Here is a 21523-nt window from a genome sequence, read left to right as displayed (position 1 = left end):
GCTGTAGCATTACAATTTCACTCCACTGGAACTAAGAGGTCCAAACCAGTTCTAGCATGACAATGCCTCTTTACTCAAAGCAAGCGCCATGAAGACATGGTTTGCCAAGATTAGAATGGAAGAAACTGAGTGTCCTGCACAGAGACCTGATCTCAACCCCACTAAAAACCTTTGGGATGAATTGGAATGTTCCCTTGGCCCCCACACACGACATCAGTGCCTAACCTCACTAATGCTCTTGTGGCTGAGTGGACAAATCCCTACAGACACACTCCAAAATCTAGTGGAAAGCCTTCCCAGAAGATGAAGGTTATTACAACTGCAAAGGGTGAACTAAATCTGGAATGGGATGTCAAAAAAAGTATGTGTGGGATGCTCAGTTGTCCACAAACCTTTGGTCATATACTGTAGCTTGTTTTTACACAACAAACAAATCTTCTCTGTTTCACCTACCCAAAAAAAGTAATAAAAATATTGTATTGTTTAAATTGTAGCCTTGCATTTTCTTTGTCTGAAATACATGAAGACATCCTTTCAATCTGCAGGTTTTTCTACATCACAGTAAAGCTGGGAGAAAAGTGCTATCTGCCCTCTTCCACAGACAGATACCACTGGCTAGTACCACTGGCTATAGTACCACTGATGATGTCTAACAAGCACTTTTATAACGATCTGAAATTTTTTAGTAATTTTTTTTATCTCTTCTATGTATTGGTACAAATCTCATAGCGTGTTTTTGGCACCACAAAATCATAAATTGTATTATGTAGTATATTAGACATTGGACTTTTGTATACAATAGCTAAATTACTCTATTCAAAGGGCATTTAATTCTCAGGCATTTAATTCTTCAATCAGTGGCAACCATTAATGGTCTTACATGGAACACCAACAACAGAGTTTTTCTGTCGGAAAGTGTTCTAATTACAATTCTTTTCAGAAGAAAAAAATAACCCTTAATTATCTGATGAACCCTCAATAATTCTTGAAGAACCCATGTCTAAAAGTGTTTACTATGTCTTTCCTCTATCCCTCACAGCTTCACTGGCCTCTTCAGCCCTCTCTCTTGCGTTACTCTGCTTGGCTTGAGTGTTACACAGATCCTGCATCTCCCCCAGGCACTCCACCAAAGCTTTCACAAACATGTCTGAAGAGGTCTCAGGGCTGTCATGGAAACTGGATACACAAAAAATGATGTGGTCTGACTGGGGATTGTAGCAAGCTCCATAGCCATTAAGGACCATGGGACCATAGCAGCAAAACATCTCCACAGTCGTAGGAACCTGCATGCAGAGATCACACTGTTACCTTGTGTGTAGAGTTGTCTAGGTAAAACATGGGTAACACATGGTATAATAGTTGTGGATAATTGATTAAGCTGTGTGGAATTATTTAAATACAGGTTTTGGATAACATTTTCAGTTGATTTAAAGTGACATAATTTATGTTGAATAATTCATCCACTTATTATTTATTTTACTTATTCTCTGTGGTTATTTAATGTATACCTGACTTGTTGAGAGGATGAATTGGTTGCTGACAATGTAGGTCTCATCTGTGAAAATCTCTGGTTTCTCCAGGTTGAGCTCCTTAGAGATTTCTCGCAGTCCAAGTAAGTGATTGTCTATTGCCATTCCTGTAATAGCCTGGACAAGTAAACACTTTGTGTGAGTAACTATACCGAAACACAACTTTATCATGACAGTATAAACTATTAATGCATTAAGCTGGGGAACTTGATCAGTATCTTCAGTTTTACTTACCAATATTGTATAATTGGTTTGGGCCTTAAGAGCACGATATAACCTCTCCATCTTCTCAGCATCCTTGAAATAGAAGAATATAGTGACATGATGTAAAGGATTTTAATAAATAATAAATTAGCTTTAACAATGAATTAAATATACTGTGTAATGCAAAAAGGCACACACATTTATTAACAATGGAGTAAATGTTATTTTTGTTTAGGCCTACACAAATGTCATAACATGATAGTAAAATTAAAGCAAATGTGCATGGGATTAGTGTATAAGGGACAATGGTGGCAGAGCTAGTGGTAGCTGAAAGTCACAATCATGTCGCATGCAAGATGTTTTGCTCTTTTACCTAATGTCAGTGCCATGCCATGTATATAGTATTTTGCTAAACCCTTCTGTAATATTACAATGAAAGATACATACTGATTTAGTCAGTATGTATCTTTGGGACAGAACACAGCATCACTTAGTCTCATTCTTACTGAATGAGAATAAGTGATTTTTCTACCAAAGAAGGTGAAATGTATTATATTAGAATTATAATACGATCTATTATATGAAAAAAAAATACTATTATCATCTACAATACATTTCAGTGAGGGCTTGTCGGAACTTAGAGCCCGTCTCCAAGTCGACATATCGCAGGGTGGTTTGTACTTATATACTTTAGAATACTTTTATACTTTACAATTTTTAATTAAACTTACTTTACTGATAGCACTAACATTAATACAAATAAAACAACGAGAAAGCTCCTCAGACCTGGATGAGAATGAGCAAACTTCTTTATTGTGGTCAATCAGCCAACAATTCTCTAAGAGAAATTGCTAAGTTGAAAGTAACAAAGTAACAAATGAAAAACCCAAAAAGAGCATCTTTATGAAGAGCATCTGCATGCAATCAAAAACAAAACTCTGAAGACGTTCTTGCAAAGTAAAGTTTTTACGTATATGTATATGATTTTTACTGATTATAAGTCACTCTATGAGTCTGGTTTATATCAAAAGTTATTATGTTAAAAGCTTATTTATTCGTCATCTTATATTGTTACTATTGCTAAGCTCCCCCTCTGGCTTCTCTAGGCCTCTTCACATTCCTCCTGGAGCTGGGCCCAGTGGGCTCCCTCCAGGTGGTACTGGGGCTTGTCCTTGAAACCCTGGGCCCATCCATTGGCGAGCTGGAAATTGGGCAGGCCAATGGATGGGCCCAGGGTTTCAAGGACAAGATTGCAAGACATTCCTGACTGCCCTGCTCCTTGTTGAAACATTGGAGCAGGCATCTGTGCAGGCATCTGTTGTCTTCCTTGGTTTCCCATGACCCCTCCTAGTGCTCCATACTGTAAGTAGGGACAATCATATTTCATGTGACCTGGGTTATTGCAATTCCAGCAGGTTTTTCCTTGTCCACCTGTTCCCCAGGCCGGTCTCTGTGGAGGTTGTCTTCCTTGTCCTCCTCTTCCTCAACCTCTGGTTGGTCCCCATCCGCGTTGTTGAGGTGCATACTGAGGATTCATGGGATAACTCATTGGGTATCCCATGGGATACTGCATCATAGTTGGGGGCAAAGGCTGTGGCTGTGTCACCACCACCTGTGGCACTCCTCCATCTTGGGGTGGTGCTACCTGAACTGCAGCTGGGTGACCATGACTGCCGCCTGTTTGGTGGTGTATTCTTTGTCCTCCTTCTTCTTCTTTTCATGGCTTTCTTGTTTGTTTCTCGTCAGCTCCCCCAGTTGTGATTTGTGCAGTTGCACCAACAAGTTCTCTTCAGCCTTCTTTGCCTCCATTTTCCTTTTTCTGTGAAGTTCTGTATGGTGTATCACATTTGCTTCAAACGTGGCCCATGGCATAGTGTTCAGACCCACAATGGCTTCTAATTGATCATGAACCTCAGCTGGCAGTGCCCTTTTCAACATGAGCTTGAACAGTGTCATGCTTGCCGGTGTCTCATCCCAGGGTGCTCCCATCTCTTCTCACCAGGAGTCCTGAAGTTTCAGTATGAATTTCGCAACTCCTTCTCCCTCGTCCAATGTTATCTTTTCCGCCTTTCCTGGGTCTGCTTTAGTTGGGTACATATCCCTTAGCACATTCCATAGGATATTCCTGTATGGCCCGAAAGCTATTCTGTCTCCCCTTGGATCGTCTGCCATTCTCTTCAATCCAGCATTATACATCATTTAAGCTTCTCCTATGGTCTAGCATAGGCTGTTGTCACAGGTGTTCTTGTATTCTGGGAGTGCTATGGGACTGCTGCTCCTGCTCACGATAGTCTTCTCTTAGCCATCGTTATGTGAGGTTTATTGCTACAAGGTAATTGGGTCCTCCCACCATGACTCCTTTCTATCACCTCCTTTTCTATCGTGGTCGTCTGGGAGAGGGGAGCTGGGCTCTTCGTTTTCTCCATGTCTTTAACTCCTGCTAATACCTTTTGTATTAACCCTTTGACTTGCCCGCTTGTGATCTCCAGTTCTACTTCTTGTACTTTGCCTCCTTTGCCCAACTGTATTGACGGATCCCGTTGTACTCGGATTTGTAATGTTCGTTAAAAGATGGGGGCTGGAGCTGCTCCTCACATTCACCTGATGTTGGGGCTGTAGCCTTCTCTTTCTCCTGTTCTTTACTCTGTTCTCCCTTTGACCCTGTAAAGCCCACTGTTGCAGAATTACATCACCTTTAACAATTTTTAAGAAAGGCTTGTACATTTTTCTAATGCTACTGGATAAAAGAAGTGTTTATTTGTCCGGTCACCTGGCCATGAACTCACCCTACCTGCAAACTTCGCATTGAGCTTATCATGACTGGATTTGTCATGGATTTGACTGGATTCAAACAAATAAAATTCCTTGTTATGCTTGTTATGTCCATGTTGTAATTCTACAACTTTGGGCCAGAGTGGTAGTCAAAATAGCCTGTGCCCCTTACACATTACATAAGGACACTGCATCATCTCATCTTCTACCGCTTATCCGAACTACCTCGGGTCACGGGGAGCCTGTGCCTATCTCAGGCGTCATCGGGCATCAAGGCAGGATACACCCTGGACGGAGTGCCAACCCATCGCAGGGCACACACACACTCTCATTCACTCACACAATCACACACTAGGGACAATTTTCCAGAGAACACTGCATCATCACAAATTGAAATTTAAACTGTTAGATGATTAATTGTAACTCATTTCCAAAGAGCCCAAAGTTGCAATATTATAACATTTCCCTAAAAACTTACTAGAATGTGAAAAAATTGACAAATCTTTATTTTCTACATCAGAGGCTTCCTAAAACAATATATGAGAGGCTAAAAATATTTTGCTTATTATTTTCCAATATCTTCAATATTCTCTCATCAAATGTTCCTTGTTTAGACCACTGCAACTCTCCCTTTGTCCGGTCTTGCCACTTTTTCATGTACTTCCTGATTTCTTTTTCAGCATCTATGTGCTTTATTATTATAACTGCAGCTGGTGTAATTAAGTTCTTCATAATTAAATTAATTAAATTCTTCATAATTAACATAATTAAATTATGTACCCCTGTCTCGCCCTTGTGGCACTGTCACGTGGTACTGGATTTCTGTGTATTGTTGACTATTTCAGCTGAACGTTTATTCTTTTTCTGGTAAACGTGGTTGTGCAGGATTCCCTCTAGTATGGCTCTCAAGAGAAACAAGGCAGATATTGGACTAAAAGTACAACTTTAATTATAATTAAATTTAAATTAAAATTGATTAAAATCAAACAACTACATAATCAACCAAGTATTGACCCATTCTATTAAGTAACTCACCAACCAATCAAATAAACTACCAGTTAATCAATTAGTTACTTAATCCAGTCCAGATTAAAATTAAATTGTTGCAGTCACTCGGTAAATTCTCCCAACTGGTTCATCATCCTCATCTAACGACTCACTTATAACATCATGTAATGATGTGTCCTCTAACCAGTTAGAGAACACCCCAGATTGGAGAGAAAACAATCTCTAGTTTCAGATACAAGTATCAGGGTGATTCAAGGCCTTACTGGCACAGAGTTACAGAGGCTAGAATGCAGGGTTTCATTTCCACCCAAATAATTTTACTGTAAAAAACACTACAAAACACTACGGTAAACACATGCCAGGAGCTAATGAACAACACAAGGTCATAGCCACACGTCCTAGCTTTCACCAAAAACCTTTTGAAGTCAAAAAGACCCAAGAATGGATTTTATATAAATGTTTTTCAATAGGCAGTAGTATCTGCTCACAAAAAACACAGGAAAGCTATTCTCTGTGTGTGTGTGTGTGTGTGTGTGTGTGTGTGTGTGTGTGTGTGTGTGTGCTCTAGGATTGCGCAATACAGCTTGAGAATTGTTTTCACAGCACTCTAGCTGGCAGCTCCCCTGCCAGATGGCCCTTATCGCACCTCGACTGCCAAACAAACGCAACTGCCAAACAAACGGAGGGTGTTCCGAATAAAATGGAGAGCCGTCATTGGCTTCTAAGCTATCTATCTCTGCTCTACGGGCACCTATTGGCTCATGTGAGGGCTTGTTTGATTCTTAAGAGTCTGGACTACAAATCTGACACCGAATTGTCGAATTGTAGTTTTCTAAGCCTCCAATGAGAAGTGGGAGATGTGGGAGATGAACTTCTGCTTACGGTTTTCGGTCAGAACCGTAATTATTGTGAGGCGAGCAAAGTGATTTGGATAAAAGGCTTAGATGTTCCAATTCCCATGGACTCTTGGGAATCTATGAAAAACTATTTGTTTTGGAAAATAGTACCCCAGTGAAGAAAGGGAAGAGTTTAAAGGTAAGTATACTAACTGAACTAGCGCCGCCTAATTCAGGTGACGATCAACTTGATTACATTTGTACGACTACTATAAATCATATTATGCTTTATGTGTGGGCTTAATAAATAAAACATGACCGTGTATTTAGAGGATCTAATGCTCAAAAGTTGACGTGACGTTGTTACTAAGAGAAATTAAAACTCAAACGCAGGATGATGATGACTGTTCTTGTATATAAAATGCAACAAAATAATTCTCCTTTCTCGTTTTACTCAGGATATTAACTGCTCTTCATGCAATCCTTTGTGTGTATCCGGATGTGCTGAATCGTGCGTATCGTGCCGTGTTCTACTGTAACAGAGTACAAGTACTTCTTTACGTAAGTCCGAATTTCAAAAATCTGTACTTTACTTCGCTTCTTTTAATTTTGAACTTAACCTTTCCACTTTTACTCCGTTATTTTCCACTAAGCATCTTCGTTACTCGTTACTACAAACTAAAACCAGACAAATGCCATAAGGGAGATTACACTGCTCCTAGACTGGATTGCATTACGCACGTCCGCACGCTCCATGGAAAAGCACAAGCACGCGCAGCGTGCACGCGCTGTCAGAGCTGGAAAGAGCGCAAAAACACCCAACCGCAGTGAAATGTCACAATTCACAGTTACAGCACAAACAAAACATTAATGCAAACACTCCATGCAATACTTCATAAACATAATAATTATTGCTCTGGTCTTTGTCTTGTCGATATTATTATTTGTTTATTTTTTTTATTATTGACTACATACTGGACACACTGTGGAGACTGCACACATACATGAACTGATCTAATTCAAATTTTGGTGTCTGCTTCTGCCCTTTTACATAATACCATAATTTTTTCTGACTATGTAGTCATATAACATATAATATAAACCTCTTGCTTTAAATTCACACTGAGGCTAAAAAACCCTACAAATGAAATCCTAAACCCTGCTCCTATGCTTACCTAAAATCACTATCAATCACAATCAAATTCACAATCACTGAATTTTACTTCTTATTTCTACTTCAGCTACTTAAGTACACTAAGTATCAGAAAATTACTTTTGATGCTTAAGTACAGTATATATCAGATACTTTGAGACATTTTGCTTAAATATCATTATAAAAGGTGTTATATTATAATATATGGTAAAATATTCTACCAAAATCTTTTTCTAGTATGATACTTGCACTTTGATTCAAGTATTGTTTTCTACTACTTTACTACTTTATACAATACTGGTGTCGTGCTTACTTACCTCTGTTCTTTACTTACCCACACACCACACTTTTACTACATCAAACAACAATCCGAATCGTCATTCGGTTCAACAAGTATGCCCACAATACAATACAACACAACACAATAACACAATAAACACATATACAGAACAAGTATGCCCATAAACGATTCCATACACATTTTACACATTACCGTGCACTTTACCGTACACTCATTTACCGTACACTTATCACCGTGTACTCATTACCATGTACTTATTATCGTGTACTTATCATCGTGTACTTATCATCGTGTACTTATCACCGTGTACTTATTATCGTGTACTTATTATTGTGTACTTATCACCGTGTACTTGTTATCATGTACTTATCTACCAAAAAAAACCTTATCTACTTATGGGGCTTTCCCTTTGCTTTTTCTCATTCAGGTCTTTATTTCACCCTTAGGGGTTCTTGATTTCGAGGGTAGCTGTCTGCCTTCCCCTCCAGGAGCAAACTTCTTTATTGTGGTCAATCAGCCAACAATTCTCTAAGAGAAATTGCTAAGTTGAAAGTAACAAAGTAACAAATGAAAAACCCAAAAAGAGCATCTTTATGAAGAGCATCTGCATGCAATCAAAAACAAAACTCTCAAGACTTTCTTGCAAAGTAAAGTTTTTACCCCCCCCCCCCCAAACTTTTATTTATAATAAACATATAAACATTTCCTCTTTTATCCACCCTCTGACCCAAGTGTGGTTATTTTATTCTCTAGTTATATATTACCTTAAAATTATTACAACATCTGGGGTTTATTCCCATGTGATTTATGACTCCAATCATACTTCCCTTAAGGCATATCACTCTATTTCTAAGGCATTTTAAGGCTTTTAAGGAGATATTCATCCTCTCTCTCTCTCACCTCTTCTTCCTCAGATTCTGGCCCTGAATCCCCTGTTTACATTCTTTCTTCTCCTGTCCACTGAGTTACTATAATAAACAGTCCCTCTTTTATCCACCCACTGACTTCTGGTTAATATAATCTCTAAGTATATATTACCTTGGTATTAATATAATAATATTAATTATATTACAATATATTCTCTTAAGGTTCAATGATTTTTCACAACAGGCTGTTATAACTCAAATAACAGCTTGATCCTTTGACCAAGAATAATAAATAAATTTTGCTACCTTTTTTCATAATTTGTATGGACACTTGAGATTTAATTACCTACCGTCAGACTGGACTTTTTTTCAGTCATGGCTTTCACAAAGTCCAACGCCTCAGCAGTAGAAGAGCGAATGTTGTCCACTCTACCCTGCTGGAAGCGGCGGATTGATGCACTCTCGTAGGTTGGTACAGGTCTTCCATGACATCTGGGCAAAGGGTAGATATGTTTGCCATGAAGTGTCCTTCTGTGTTGACTATTATCCATGTATTGTTAGGTAATAAACAGGAAACTGACCTGTAAAATGCAAACTGCAGGGCCACTTGTATGTAAGCGTCAGGACTCATTTCGTGTTTCTTGATGAACTCTTTACCATAACTTCTGAAATCATGGACATTCATGTCTAGATTTTTGACAAGCCTGAATATAAAGGATGCATTAAGTTAAACATAGCATGTTCTTTTAAAAAAATAGAATAACCCAACACCCCCACCCCCAATGTGTATTAATTAAATGTAAATGAAATTTAGGCTTGCCTTTGTAATTTCTCTGCTGAAGATCTGAAGAATTTTTGGATTTCTGGTGAACATTTCCAGTGCAGGTGCCTTGGAGATGGCAACTCACTCACACTAGCTGCACGCACCAACTTTGAAGGACTGTCTCTCCTAAAACATATAGACGTTCTAATTTATAAAGGTAATTCGGAATTTATCAGTGTCTGGTTCTCATCTCAAGCTCTCCAAATTAGGTGATAATTGCATGTCTGTTGCTTAAGCAAGCACTCAGAACATACAATCAGCAACTTTTGCTTGTTTAGATGTACACTATATGAACAAATGTTTGGGGACGCCTTGCCATCTCGTGCATATTTGGGTCGTCACCAAACTGGCCAATTAAAAATTATACATTTTGTCACTGGAAAGTAACAACTAAAGGGCCCAAATCTTTCCAAGACATGAATGAAAACATAGATTACCAAGGCTGATGTGGAAGAACTCGAGTGTGCACAGAGCCCTGACCTTAACCCCACTAAACACTTTTTTGGGATGCATCCCATGTTTCTTCATCAGTGAATGAACCCATTAATGGTGCTTAATGAGCACAAATCTCCTCAGGCATGATATAATTTCTATTGGAAAGCCTTCCCAGAAGAGCGGAGGTTATTATAACAGCAATGGATGTAGAGTTGTCACATGAAATTTACAGATTTTACCTAATTTAAGTATTAACCTGTTATATTTATCCTACATGTACTGCTATTGTCATGCACTACTTTCAATTTAGTCTGTAATTAAAGGTTGTTGATTATAGAATTACATAAAATGAATAACTTACATGTACTTTAGTAAATATTCTGTGCACTGGACCAGCACGATTCCCTCAAAGGGTGAATGTTCACAAACAACACCACAGCACCCATCTGCACCTACTATAAACTGAGATTCACCAAATAACTGCAGACATAATTCAAACTTTAAATTACTACATGCTGGTTGGCAGCATTTTATGTTGACGCTTTACCTGCAAGGGTTTGTCATACCAGCGATTTCCTCCATTCTTTTCCTTCCCTCCTCCATGGAGCATCATCATGGCTCGGTTTGTGTCACTCAGATCCATGCCGCATTGTTCATCCAAGCACACCAAACACAGGCAGCGCTCGATCATATCCAGAGAGTCCCTATTGGTAGAATCTACAGCAGATGTGTTTATTTCGGCATGCTTCAATATCTGAATGTTTTTCCAATTAATTAAGGTTTTCTTTTAGTGTTCATCCACTGCTCTTATAAATTGCATAAGTAAACAAATCCGAGTTAGAACCGCCATTCTGAAAAATACGCACTTATGTTATGGTCAATTTGGCCCAATAAAAAGTCATTTTACCAAGTAAGTGTAAAGTTTTCTTCTGAATTTTATATGCATATTTCTATTTTATTACAAATTCTCACAATATTTTCATAAAAAATTTAATCCTGATCTCAGAATGTTAGACTGTATGCCTCAAATGGTATCTGACCTTTAATGAGAGCACTACGAGCTTCTGCCCACTCAGTCCTTCCATCTGAGGTGAGTAGTCCAATAGGAGGGAAGTTTTCCTCCCCACTCTCAGCCATCTTCATTATCTTCTGCAGTTGAGTGAACAGATCTTTCTCATTGAGCCGCCGGAAATTGATGACCACATCAAGAACAAAAAACTAGGGAAATAAAGTCGTAAATTTACACAATTATTTAATTAATTTATAGCCTGGCCATATTCTGTACATTACACTATACAGTATGCTAACAACCATTTGAGTGAAAGAACAGCTGCCTAATGAGTGACTAAAACTTTTATGACATTAAAATGGATTATCTTGTACATAATTAAAAACAACTCAAGCATAAAGATGATTAAGAACAATCCTCATTATGTCAATAGTAAGCACCTGTTAGAGGACCTCACTTATTAATTATGTTGTAGAACAGAAAAAGAACTGCCCAAGAGAGTTGTCCATCACCTTTGTTGTGGTGTCATTTAGACTCCCTGCTTCTGTGCCAGATCAGATCTAATTATGCATAACAAGTAAGTGAATCATCAAACAGAGCCTGATTCCCTTGAGTATCTGCATTGAGGGTCCTACCTGATTTTTACAGGCCACTATGATATGCTCTGGTTCTGGCATTACACAGTTCTTCTGAGCCACCAGGGTGTCTGTCTTTGGCCCGGGTAGGCGGTAGGAGGTGAAGAGCCTGTAGTATTGCTCCATACACAGTGGGGTGCCAGCTAATTGGCCACGAGCAATATCCACTGGTAGGGCATGTCTCCAAATCATAACAAGAGCATATTATTGCAAAGAGCATTAGGGAACTTCAAAAGCATGTACAACCCTGTATATTATTGGCAAGACCTACCCATCAATCAGACACTTGTATTCTAATACACCTGAAATTAGATGAGCTGCAAATCTGTTGAAGAGGAAAAAAAAGTTAAAAACACAATTTCATTCAAAATACTATACAATCTATGAGATTATATTATCTTTGTGCAGCCGAGAAAATGTTTTGATTATGGGTTTTAGAGTTAGCAAGCGCTAACAGACACATTTAGTAATCTGGATATTGACTTCCTTAATGTAATGCAAATTCATACAACATAATAGCTTGGAATACTTACATCTAATTATATTATTATTGCAGACCTGATTTCCTAAAGCAAGTATAATAAAATGTTCTTTTGGTGGATTTTATATCAGCAATGATTTAAGAAATCCAGCTTTCACCCAAACCTTTGTAAAGTTAAAACACTAAATATGAGGCTGTTAAGATGCAGGCTAATATATTCTGCACTATAATTTATTTTGAACAGCTGATTAGTTTCACTTTTTTCTTTGGTCTAATTTTTGTGAAAAAAGAAGCAGACTTTTTAAATGACATTTAAAAGACAATTTTGTTAAAAAATTTAAATGGTTTTAAACCTTAAATTAAATTTTAACATATGACATTTTATTTGTATTTTATTTATTTTTAATTGTGTCCTTTTAATTGTGTAGATCAATCCAAATAGACACATTTAGATGACAAACAACTTTTGTGTTTGAACACCACCTATTTTTCAAATGTTTCTTGTTTCCAAGGTGTGCCCTGTTAATTTGGTTGTTTACAAATTAATAGCTCTGTATGCCTGAGCTCTGAGCCCTAAGACAACTAAGAAGAGTACATTTGTTAAGAAAGGATAAATGAAGACCAAAAGACCTGACTATGGGATTAAAGCAAGCTGAGATATGAGGGAAAATCAGTCAGAGCTATTGCACAAGCACTGAACATAGACAAAACAACAATTTGGAAAGTCTAACAAGCAGGAGAAACAACAGCAGTTGATGACAGAAACATTGTTAGAGCTGTGAAGACAATCCAAATAATATCATCACCAACAATCAACAATTAACAGTGCTGGAGTGAAGGTATAAATTCGATTCTATTCAATAATTTTATATAGTGATTTTATAAATGCACACTGTCTCAATGCAGCTTTATAGAAGTACATCAATTACTTATATCCATCCATCCATCCTTGAGGGACAAGGCAGAGTACACCCTGGTCAGGGTGCCAGTCTCTCACTGGACACAACTGCACACACAATCACACATCCATTTACACACTATTGACAATTTAGAGATTCCAATCAGCCTGCAACACATGTCTTTGGACTGACAAAATCAGAGTACCTGAGAGTACCAGAGTACCTAAAAAAAACTGGAGAACAGAAATATGTAGGCCATACCAATACCAAAAACGCACACCACTCATCAGCAGTAAGAAGCTGAACGTCAGACTAGAATTTGAAAAGAAATACTGTACAGAGCTGAGCCACAAAAAGTCTGGAAACAAGATTACCCTCTACCAAAGTCATGGAAGTGTGGAGAAAGAAATGACCTGCTCAAACATACTGTACAAGCTCATCAGTCAAGCAAAATGGAAGTATTGTCATTGCTTGGGCTTGCATTGCTGCTTCTGGAACAGACTCAATCATCTCAATCATCTTTACTGATGATATAATTTGGCAGAATGAATTCAGAAGTCTGCAGAAACATACTGTTTGCCACTTTACAGAGACATGCATCTAGTATAATTATTAGGAATTTCAAAATGCAGCAAGAACTGATCCAAAAAATCACCCAAATTATACAATACAAAGAAAACAAAAGACAAGACAAAGGGGTAAATGAAAGGTTTTAGGCTGGCCAGGTAAATCAGCAGACTTTAACCCAACTGAGCAGAATTTCATACCGTTGAAGAAACGACTGGAAGGAGAGGAACCAGACCCCCCCCCCCCCCTCCTTTTTTTTTTTCAAAACACACAACTGAAAGATGTACAATCCTAGAAAAGCATCACAAAAGATGAATGCAAGAGACGATGACAAGGGAAGCAAGGGATTCACAAACAAATATTAGCTTAAATCTTCTTTATGAAACTTTTTCTCACATAAAATTTTGTAATTGTACAAAGTTGGTTAACAGTTCTAAACATAAATAGTAGGAAATGAAAGCTGAAATTCTGATCTATCTAAATAACCTAAATGTATTTAGTATACAGAAAAAAATAACAAATTGTCTATAATGTTAACATACATTCAGAGGGGACTTTATATATAAATGTCTGTAGGTATTTGGTGTTAGACTGAAAAAAAGGGATGACAAGACTTTTTATGTACTGCTTCCTCCACTGTGTACAATACCTGAGCATATCACTTGGAGTCCTGAAGTTCTGCTTTGGGAAGACCATAGCAGGGCTGGAGTTAACAGGTAGTGCTAATCTATTATTCAAATACATATCTTCAACCCAATAGTCATATACCTGAAAAAAAGTATATTTTTATACTTTTACTATACTTTTTTTATACTTTTACATTTAAATGTAAATTAGATAAGCTAAATTTATTTTCCACAGCCAAATTGAAGCACATTTCTTCAGATATTTACCCAGTTAGCTTTAAACTCTCTTCTTTGCAGTAGTTTTCTCTGAAGTCTTTCTCCCAGTCCACCAGGTGCTCCAAACTTCTCAGTGATCGCCTTGGTTTTTCGGAACTGCTCTTCAGGTATCAGATGCCTCATGCAATTTAAATACATATCTAAAGTTTGCTGTAAAGCTGGAACAGGCAATTTAGGGAGGTCCTGAACGTATGAGAGAACAGAATTATAAATTGCATGACATCAGAGAAAATATGTCACTTGTCTTTTCATTCATTCAGTAGTAACTGAAGATTATTTAAATGATTGATTTAGTGCATTTTGTCCCTGATTTGCAATTGATGTTTTATAGAATGCTCAAATATCTGAATTTTTCTGATCTGCACCAGTTAAAAATAGAATTCTGTAAGATCTACAATTTTGTTTGTATGCTCTGAATACTAGTTAAAATTATAAGCATACATAATAATTATAATTAAGCCTAGAAAAATAGATAGTAGTAAAATACACTTTACACTTTGATCCCCTTGGTCCCTTGATGGCTTCTTTTCCAAAACCGACATGCTCAAAGTTCCAGAGTTCAGTCAGACGTGAGGAAATTTCACAGATACACTTTACCTCTTTGCCCTCTGGAATAAAATAAGCCCCTAGGTTTATCACTGAACGTGTTTTCCAAGCTCAACATTTTTCCCTTTTGATTAAAGCATATATAACCATATTAATATGGTGTACTTGAAAAATAAGCCTCCCTGAAGCGTTAATGCACAGTTGACTAGAGATGAATAGATGTAAAATAAACCTAAAAGGCAATTTTTTTTAGTGCTCTTTACTTACCAGAACGGCGCTGTAATTTCATGAAAAGTCTTAAAAAGTTGATCAAAATGATTGACGTCCTTTTCCTAGAAAGGAAAGAGCTGTTCCTCTGGCATTAGATCTGAACCCTGTTTGCGCTCCAGGTATTGGAGTCCCACAGTCCGCTCGGGAAAGATGCTCGAAGCTCCTCCCACTAGCCCTCATGCGTCAAGTGAAAAACTGCGCACTACAGTACCTACTCTTTAGGAATAGCACTATAATTATGCAATATGTATGTCGTATGCTACTTCTTTTTTCTACTTGGTTTTGAAATGTCTCAAAGAGGTAAATGATGCTCTCAGCACTCAGGGAGTGTACGGTTAACATGTTCTATTAACTGTGGAAATACATCTTTCCTAACTTCATCCAAAAGGGAATAATCTTGACAATTGCGGATGCGTACCTACATGTTTAATAGGGAATGTCAGCACACAATATTCCTGGCCGTTTCCTTTTTCTTATATCAGTGTCAGTTAACTGATGGTGAATAAGTCAATCTTGAATTTATAACTTCTAGATTATGTATTTTATGTATGTTTTATGTATTGGGGAAAAAACCTCTCCCAACTTTGACAGCATCCTTAACAAAGCTTTCCTAAGTAATTTCATTTCAACCTTTCAAGGGTTATTTCATTTCAACCTTTTTAATGATTGCGTCTTTGCGCCTACGGAGTTTTCTGCGCAGAAATAATTGGCAAGAAAATTGCGCACAAAATGCGTAAAACGACAAAGAGAAAAGGCTGTTCCCAATATATTATTTTTAATTATGTACACTTGATATACACATTATGTACATGGTGTGATTTATAATATACATTGACGCATTCCAGAAATACACCCTCACAATGTTAAAAGACTACATACAGACAGTGGAGACGAAGGATAGGCTACACATTAGATCCATCATTTAATCTGTCAAGTGACATTTCATATTAGTTATAGCAGCACAGACCTGGCAAATCAACAATATCTTAAGAATCTTTTGAATAATGACGCACATTTGTAACGTGTGCGTTTATTTATATCCCTGAACGCATTGTAAAACAGTGATATAATACTGATTGATGCTTTTGAGCAAAGGGAAAATAACACACTATGATACTTTGAAAAATAAGTAGAAGCAAATGATTACAAATATGCTGATAATCAGTAGTCTGATTCTTAAAAAGAAGGTGAAATGCAATTAATTCTTGATCAACCATGAAAAAAGGATGACTTAGAGTTACACAGCATATTCGGCATATAGTCATATTTTATGTTGCACATTTTGCACCAGAGTAAGATAATTCCTATACAAGTCTATGACTAGACTACACATCGAAGGCTGGTTTTCCAGACAGAGGTAAAGACTATTTTGGGGTTAAATTGTGTATATTAATGTGTGTCCTTGAAATTGAACAGTACTTATTAGTATTGTTCTTTTTATGCAAATTCGGGTTCATATGCTTCATCTTGAGAGTTTCCAGCAAATACGCCGTTGTCTGTTGTGCTGTAGCACTGCTTCTTTTTCTTGGCTTGGCACTCTTCTAATCGGATGGTGTCGTAGAGTCCTGTTGCTCCTTCCTCCAGCAGCATATTTCTCTCGGAATGAGACGGCTTCATGAGGCATACGTTGCGCAGCAGGAGCAGCGCTGGTGCGTAAAGCACGTTGGCGAGTCCCATGCCCAAGTTGAGCTGCACAAAACCGAGGTCGTGCACTATCTTACCAGCCACAACTGGACCCAGAGCATATGCGACACAGTAGGAGATGTCGGCAATGGCGTACACACTGCCGTACACAGAGACATGGCGCACATCAACCAGAAACGCAAGTGTGGGCAACAGCGCCGTATCTACCAGCGCAATGCCAAAGCATATGCCGCACAAGGGGATTATAAGTTGCTCAAAGTTTTTGCAAGCTGGCACAGTACAGGAGCTTGCACCTATTATAACCATGCCAAGAGCGCCATAAAACCACTGTAAGTGTGGGTGCCGGGCTGCCAGTTTTACGGTAACGTAGACACCTAAAACATGTGGGAAAAAAGCTGGTAACCAGGTAAGACCGATCTGCCACTCGGACGCGTCCATTGTCTCCTCCATCCAATTCGCGATGGTGGGCTCCAAAAACGCAAGGGGGATGTTACACGTGGTCAGTGCCCCTGCCACCACTGCTATATATGGATCAATCATAAGTTTGTAAATTGGTGTGCCAACTGGCATGTTTTCCCTGGTTCTACTGGAGAATGGTTTAAGGACAGTCATGCACAAAATACCATCGACTAGACAGACAAAGGCGAGGGCAAGAAAGGGGACGCGCTTCCCTGCGAACTCGTAAAGCACCCCGCCGAAGGGCGGCGCCGCCAGGCTGCCAAACGAGATAAATGCCAATGCGATGCCCAGGGCCCGACTCCTCTCCGCCTCCTCCGTGTATTTGTCTGCTATCATAGCGATACCTGACGTGTCTGCAAAAGCCGAGCCGATACCCTGCACACTCCGCGCCACGAAAAGAGTCGCGTAGTTTTCAGCGAATGCAAAAATGCACGTGGAAACAAACATGATGGAAAGTCCAATAAAAAGTGGTATGTCGTATCCAACGCGGTCTATGAAAGTGCCAGTCAAAGGATTTACGAGAAGTTGCAATATGGCTTTGGATGCAAATAGGACACCAATCTGCAAGTCGAAGTTTTCTGTACTGTTGGAGGAGTTGGTTGATTCACTTTCTAGGCTGGCTAAATAATCTGGAACAATTGGTACGATCACCATGTAAAGCATATTATCTAACAAAAGTGCCACACAGACGATGACTAAAATAATCCTCCGCTGTCGTTCAGGATCTTGAATAGCAGTGCTTAGTTGTTTAGTTTTTTCTCCCATCTCTGAGAGTTTAACCGCGGCAGACTGCGCCAAGCCACCAGATCCCTCTTCAGCCATTATTCACACTTTTCTCGTTTCAAAGCAAACTTTGGTTTGTTGTCACAGAATGAATATGCCTTCGTGCTTCTAATAAACGACCAAATCGCGATTTTCTAATAAACTTTTCCGTCTTTACCTTCGCCAGCTGGGCTCCTTCATAGCACTCGCTTTTCTCCTCTGCTGAGTTGAACGCGTTTTATCGTCGGCGGCAAAAGTTTCATTGTAACTCGAACCGTCAATTAAAATGGTGAAGAGAGCTCAAACACTTGCGTTCAGTTTAGAAATACACCCGATCGTGTCCCATGTTGTGATAAGTTGTCTTTTTGGACACCGTGGGCGCACAAAGCCGAAATGTTGCGACCTTTTATAGGAATAAATATAGACTATAGCGTTACAAGGCAAGCCATCACCCCAGCTGAGCTCGTCACTGCTGCTGCTGCTGTGGGGGAAACACTCGCATGTGTGATTGCCGATTCCATTCAACTCTTTTTTCCCAGAGACGTGACGCACTTCGTGCTTGCCCCCCAGTGGTTCCCCAATCAGCCCTATTTATTAAAGCTATTTAACGCAACAGCATATGAAAGCCACGCCCTGCAAATAAATGTGATTCAGTTGCAAATTAGCATGCGTTAAAAACAACAACAACAATCAAATACAAGTAACAACATTCCTAATATCCTTCACAAGTGATAGATGTTTTTGAAAACTATGATACGCCACTAATCATTAGAAATGTTCTTCAATGGCATATTGTAAAACAGTAGCGTAAGTGTAATGAACATAATACACACTAAAATAAATTACTTTTCAGTTCTTTAATTAGGGATTGTGGCATTCTTTCACTTTGCTAATTGCTCCGTAAATCACATTACAGTAATTAATGTGCTTGTCTGAGTTAAATATATATTAGTCTAATTATTGAAGTACACTTGAATAATATATGCTACAAAACATCTGTATATTAATTTTTTTTTTTACAAAAAAACAACTAGTACTGCAAACTTCGAGTCTCTTATGATACGGGCTATGATAAACAGCATTAAGTAGCCAAAAGCAAAATTAAAATTTACCCTGTCTACCCTGAACTCTGATACATGTATTGCATTTTATTTCTTCTGCCTGTAATATAGACTTTGAATAACTTTGTAACTGTAAAATTAAGCCATGGCAATTTATGCAATGGGGAGAACTGACGTTTTCCAGGCTAAAATATTTTGAAAAGTCTAACCCTAAAATATCCGGCGTCTGTACAATTATTTGCGAGACTATTTTTAAACGTTTAAAGTAGAAAAGACTGGGTCATTAGTATTCTTTGCAGTTTTCAAATAGGAGTATACTTGCTTGTGATTTATCAAGAGAAAGATCCGAGTATTAGACTGGCGTATTTGTTATGAGCACATATTAATGTGAGATTTCACAGTGTAGTTACTTGGTTGAAAACGCAGCTGAACTTCAGCACCACATTGAAGTGGACAGCTACCATTTCCGCTGGGTTTTTCGGTTAGTCGCACTGAACCTCTACCGCTTGCACCTTGTCCACCTTGCACAATTACAACCGGATACAATACAGTTTCACAGACTGATACAGTGACATTGCAACGGAAAATGCCATTACAACACAGCTCACAAAGTTCTCTTAACCTTTTATATAATTACACAGTGGGGTTTAGCGCCATCTTATGTTAAAATAAATTATATGAACGGGTTATCGTCCATCTCCTTTTTGGAAAGACAATAGTGACATCTATAGGTTTTTGAGAAGTACAGCGCTTATAGTCAGACAGCACACTCCCTTTTTTCGTAAGACTCCCAGATCGTTCATTATGAATGTACATTAGCGGGGTCATAGCTCAACTCAAGTATTTAACAAAAATGGCCTACTTAAAAATTCCTAGGGGGGGTTCTCATTTACCTGAATATAAATGTATTCATTAACATAGTTGTAAGCAATAGCCTGGTTGTCACCTCGCTTCAGTCCTCAGTTAAATTGTTCTATTATGAATGATCCATTGCCTGAAGTTAAGGGAGGAGGAGCAGAGCGAGGGGACGGGGCGTATGATTAAAGATGGTAAACAGGATATTTTCGATTTATCTGGCTTTACAAATGACGTAAGTGATAACACACAATGAAACGGAAAGTCTATATTTTTCTATTTTTCGTATCTTCTGTAATCAGATAATTATTTATCTGGAAAAGTTTCCTGGGGAACATCAAAGGTTTACTGATTGTCGTGACCAAATAAAAGGGGTAGAGCAACGTCCCTGTTCTTGCACATTGGAATACACAAGAGTTTAACCTCATAGTTTAAATAGATCTCCGATTAAAAGAGTGGAATTACGCGTGGTTTCTAATGTAAGAAATGACACGATTCATCTTTGGGTTTAGAAACGTCATTTTAAGGAACATTCAGGAAATAAGAGAACTGCAGGAGGATCACATGCAACTGAATTTAGAGAACTCTCTATTAAGATAATCAATACTTTGTTTTTTGAAGCTTAAGGCTGTGAAAAGGCTCTTTGACAAAAAAAAAAAAAAAGGTCACACTACTGTGTAAATTAACTGATTTAAAGTTAAATGCATGAAGCAAATCTCAACTTCTGTGAATGTTATTTAAAACAGCAAACAAAACTATATTCAATATGACCTAGCATTTTAAATGGTTGATTACAGACTTATATTTAATAAGATTCTTTTCTTTCAACTGACAAAGTCTGGTTAAAACAGAATGTGAGTAAAGTAACCTAAACTAACCCTAAACCTAGGCTACATTGTTACCAACTATTAATGGTGCACTGTACTGTAAAATGTTGCATAAAATAAAATCACTCTGAGACTTTTATATGACAGTATTGTTGGGTATCGATTGGATTGATTTCTGGATTTATACCCACTTACCACATCTTCCCATTATACAGCAGTTATCGATCAGGGAAGGTGAATGCTACAGTAACACTTGGATATCTGTGGCAGGGTCAGGATTATGTCTGTAACCTGTAAGCCTGATAGGGCAAATGTTTCTCTGTTGCACCACTCAGGAACTTCACCACATTGATTTAGATTAGAACAAATGGCTACAGTTTATGAATATGATTTGTTCCGAGATACTGGTCGATATGAGCAACATCTCTGAGAGAGAGCGAGAGAGAAAAGAGAGAGAGAGAGAGAGAGAGAGAGAGAGAGAGAGAGAGAGAGAGAGAGAGAGAGAGAGAGAGAGAGATGACAAGGACAAAAAACAAACAAACAAAAAAAACCAACAATAAATACGCATAGAAAAACTTTCTTTTGTTTGATTTATTTGTTATACAGTATATATTTTACCTGTAAAGCCAGTCAATATCACTTTTTTATGGTTGAGTTGTACTTGAGATGATCTAATTAT

The 21523-nt window shown here is 38.2% G+C and overlaps 2 protein-coding genes across 2 annotated transcripts; both read right to left on the bottom strand.

Moving 5' to 3' along the window:
- Positions 1 to 852: 852 nt before the first annotated feature.
- On the bottom strand, positions 853 to 15338 carry chata (choline O-acetyltransferase a). The gene is made up of 15 exons (XM_060871400.1): positions 15234 to 15338; positions 14915 to 15028; positions 14412 to 14603; positions 14168 to 14286; positions 11843 to 11896; positions 11572 to 11752; positions 10968 to 11145; positions 10475 to 10644; positions 10289 to 10389; positions 9490 to 9618; positions 9251 to 9373; positions 9020 to 9161; positions 1764 to 1826; positions 1509 to 1646; positions 853 to 1283 (listed from the first exon to the last, which is right to left on the bottom strand). The coding sequence occupies exons 2-15, from the start codon at positions 14960 to 14962 to the stop codon at positions 1014 to 1016; spliced, it is 1908 nt and encodes a 635-aa protein (XP_060727383.1). The 5' UTR covers positions 14963 to 15028; positions 15234 to 15338; the 3' UTR covers positions 853 to 1013.
- A 707-nt stretch (positions 15339 to 16045) lies between these two features.
- Positions 16046 to 18486, bottom strand: slc18a3a (solute carrier family 18 member 3a). The gene has a single exon (XM_060871399.1). The coding sequence runs from the start codon at positions 18159 to 18161 to the stop codon at positions 16674 to 16676; it is 1488 nt and encodes a 495-aa protein (XP_060727382.1). The 5' UTR covers positions 18162 to 18486; the 3' UTR covers positions 16046 to 16673.
- Between the last annotated feature and the right edge of the window lie 3037 nt (positions 18487 to 21523).

Source organism: Tachysurus vachellii, chromosome 6, assembly GCF_030014155.1.
Source record: "Tachysurus vachellii isolate PV-2020 chromosome 6, HZAU_Pvac_v1, whole genome shotgun sequence".
NCBI classification, from domain to species: domain Eukaryota; kingdom Metazoa; phylum Chordata; class Actinopteri; order Siluriformes; family Bagridae; genus Tachysurus; species Tachysurus vachellii.
Note: the sequence above shows the minus strand (reverse complement) of the source record. Positions and strands in the feature narration are given on the sequence as shown.